General features: G+C 50.5%; 1 protein-coding gene across 1 annotated transcript; it reads right to left on the bottom strand.

Annotated features, from left to right (window-relative positions):
• Positions 1-1,005: 1,005 nt before the first annotated feature.
• LOC115990285 lies at positions 1,006-1,461 on the bottom strand. Its single transcript, XM_031114133.1, has one exon. It carries the CDS (start codon positions 1,459-1,461, stop codon positions 1,006-1,008), a length of 456 nt encoding a protein of 151 aa, XP_030969993.1.
• Positions 1,462-2,486: the final 1,025 nt, after the last annotated feature.

The following is a 2,486-nucleotide window of genomic DNA, read 5'->3' as shown; positions in this document are numbered from 1 at the left end:
TCTCCAAATCCTCACAACTCGCTTCCTCGGTAGGTCCCTCACTACCCGAGGCCAGGGCTGGGGTCATTAATTGCTATAAGCCATTCTCGACTGAGGTGGAGGGCTCAGTACTCGGTCGTCGTGAGATTGCTGACACCATGCATTGCCAGGCCATGGCTTGGTTCCCTATTACTTCTTTCACTCGACCTTCCGATGGATACTTCACCTTTTGGTGTAAGGTTGATGACACAGTCCCTAGGGCATGAAGCCACGGTCTAGCTACGATGGCGGTGTAGGGGGAGTATGCGTCTACCACTATGAAGTCCACCTCCACCACGTCTAAGTTTGTTTGTATAGGCAGCCTAATCATGCCTTTTGGAGTGACAATTTTTCCCTCGAAACTCACTAAAGGGGAATCGTATGCTATCAGGTTCTCTGGTTTCAGCTTCAACCCCTTGTACAAGTCGGGATACATCACTTTCACGGCGCTGCCCTGATCGACTAGCACCCTCTTCACGTCGTATCCACCGATCTTGAGCGTGACGACTAGGGTGTCGTCGTGGGGTTGGAGGGTTCCCAGTTTGTCCTCATCTGAGAATCCGATTAGGGGTGTGGTCATCCCTCTAGCCCTCTTGGACTCCCTGTCGTCAGCTTTAGAGGGGAGTCTGCCCACCGACATTACTCTGAAAGGATGGGAGCCGGTCCATCCTGGTGCGGCGAGAATAACATTTATTGTGCCAATGGGTGGTCTCAATGTGCTTTGCCTTGTTTCGATGTTCGACTGCTCCTGCCATCCGACAGGGTGATGCAGCAAATGTCGCAGCTTCCCCTCTCGGACCAGACGTTCTAAGTGGTTTTTCAGATTTCTTGGTGATACGCGCCATACAGATTCTGGTTACGTTTCGCGAGATCGCCTGCCATCCTGCTTGGCCATTGAAAGAACGGTTCGTTCTTCACTTTCTCTAGGATCTTATGTAATGGTTCTCGGAACACAGCATGGACTGCCTGTGCCCCTGTGGATCCAAATTACTCCGAGTAATCCCTTCTCGGCCAATTACTGCTGTTAAAGCGGTCCAACCTGAAGTCCCTCCTTTCCTGAGGGACAACCTTCGCTTTGCCCTTTCTCGTCTGTTGGTCTTCTTCGACTCTCTTGTACTTGTCAATTATGTCCATGAGTTGGTGCACGCTAGTGACCGGTTTCCTTGTCAAGGACTTCCTTAAACCATGCTCTGTCGACAGGCCCCCCCTGAATGTGCTAATGACGACGCCATCGTAATTTCCCTCTATCTCATTATACATTTCCCAATATCTGTCTGAGTAGGCCTTCAGGGTCTCTCCTTCTCGCATGGACAAGGACAGGAAGGAATCTAGGGGCCGAGGGACTCTGCTGCTAGTTATGAAGCGAGAACCAAAAGCCTGTGTCAGCTGCTTAAAAGAGTTTATGGAGTTTGGCTTGAGGCTATCAAACCATCTCATCGCCATGGGTCCCAAGCTGGACGGAAACACTTTGCACATCAACACCTCGTCCCTGGAATGGACGGTCATCCTCTAGTTAAACTGGCTTACGTGCTCTACTGGGTCTGTTCGACCATTATATATAGCAAAAGTGGGTTGGTGGAACCGCCGAGGAAGCTCAGCCCCCTCTATCCTACGCGTGAAGGGCGACTAGGAGATGCGGTCCAGGGCCTTACTCATGGCGTCGTTTGCTAGGCCCTGGTAAGATGGGCTTTTGTGGCCGCGTTTGCGAGGTTGCTCTTCCTCGTAGGAAAAGGTTTCACTTGGAGGGGTTCTCGATCTCCGCTTGTACTCATTGTCCTCCTCATCGCTAGCGTTCGAGCCGGGTGAAGGACGCTTTCGCTGCGCTCGGCGTAACTTCTTCTTCAAGTCGTCGATTTCTTGCTATAGAGCCCTATGATCGTTTCGCTTATGGGATGCGTGACCTTTCCCTTATGAGCGACTTCTGCTCGTGTGGGAGGTGTTTACACTACCCTCTCGCTGCTTGTCTTGATCTCTCTCCCATTCGAGGTTCAAGAAGTTGTCTTGCCGTTGGGAGTCTGTGTGTCCCGTTTGGCGCGGACCTGATCCTTCCATTTCTAACGGTTTTACTTGTCGAGGCACGAGTTCTCCCCACAGACGGCGCCAATTGTAGGGTCTTGATTCGGGACCTGGGCCCAACAGTTATGGGGTTCTAGCCTAAAGAGTCCTAGACAATGAATTTGTAGAGAGTGGGTTACAGAACTGGGCCCTAACGAAGCGTGTGCTAGTTAACTTTAGGCCATACAACAATCAAAAGTAAGAAAATCTCCTTCATGTCCATTAGGTATATGGTTTGAGGAGATGTATCAGGTGAATCCTTGTCTCTGTTCAATGGTTATGGTCTTTCTCTTCTTCTTCTTCTATGTTCCTCCTTTTTTCCAGTCCCCCTCTTCATGGGGACTCCCTTCTCTTATATAGCCCCCTTGAAGTCATCAGATCCTTACACCTGTTGATCATCTGGACCTTCACTT

Source organism: Quercus lobata, chromosome 5 (genome assembly GCF_001633185.2).
Source record: "Quercus lobata isolate SW786 chromosome 5, ValleyOak3.0 Primary Assembly, whole genome shotgun sequence".
NCBI classification, from domain to species: Eukaryota; Viridiplantae; Streptophyta; class Magnoliopsida; order Fagales; family Fagaceae; genus Quercus; species Quercus lobata.
The sequence above is the reverse complement of the archived record's forward strand: the minus strand, read 5'-3'. Positions and strand labels throughout refer to the sequence as shown.

What these genes read in the sequence shown, in the direction of transcription:
- LOC115990285 (XM_031114133.1), bottom strand. Translation starts at nt 1,461, where the DNA reads ATGGCGATGAGATGGTTTGATAGCCTCAAGCCAAACTCCATAAACTCT.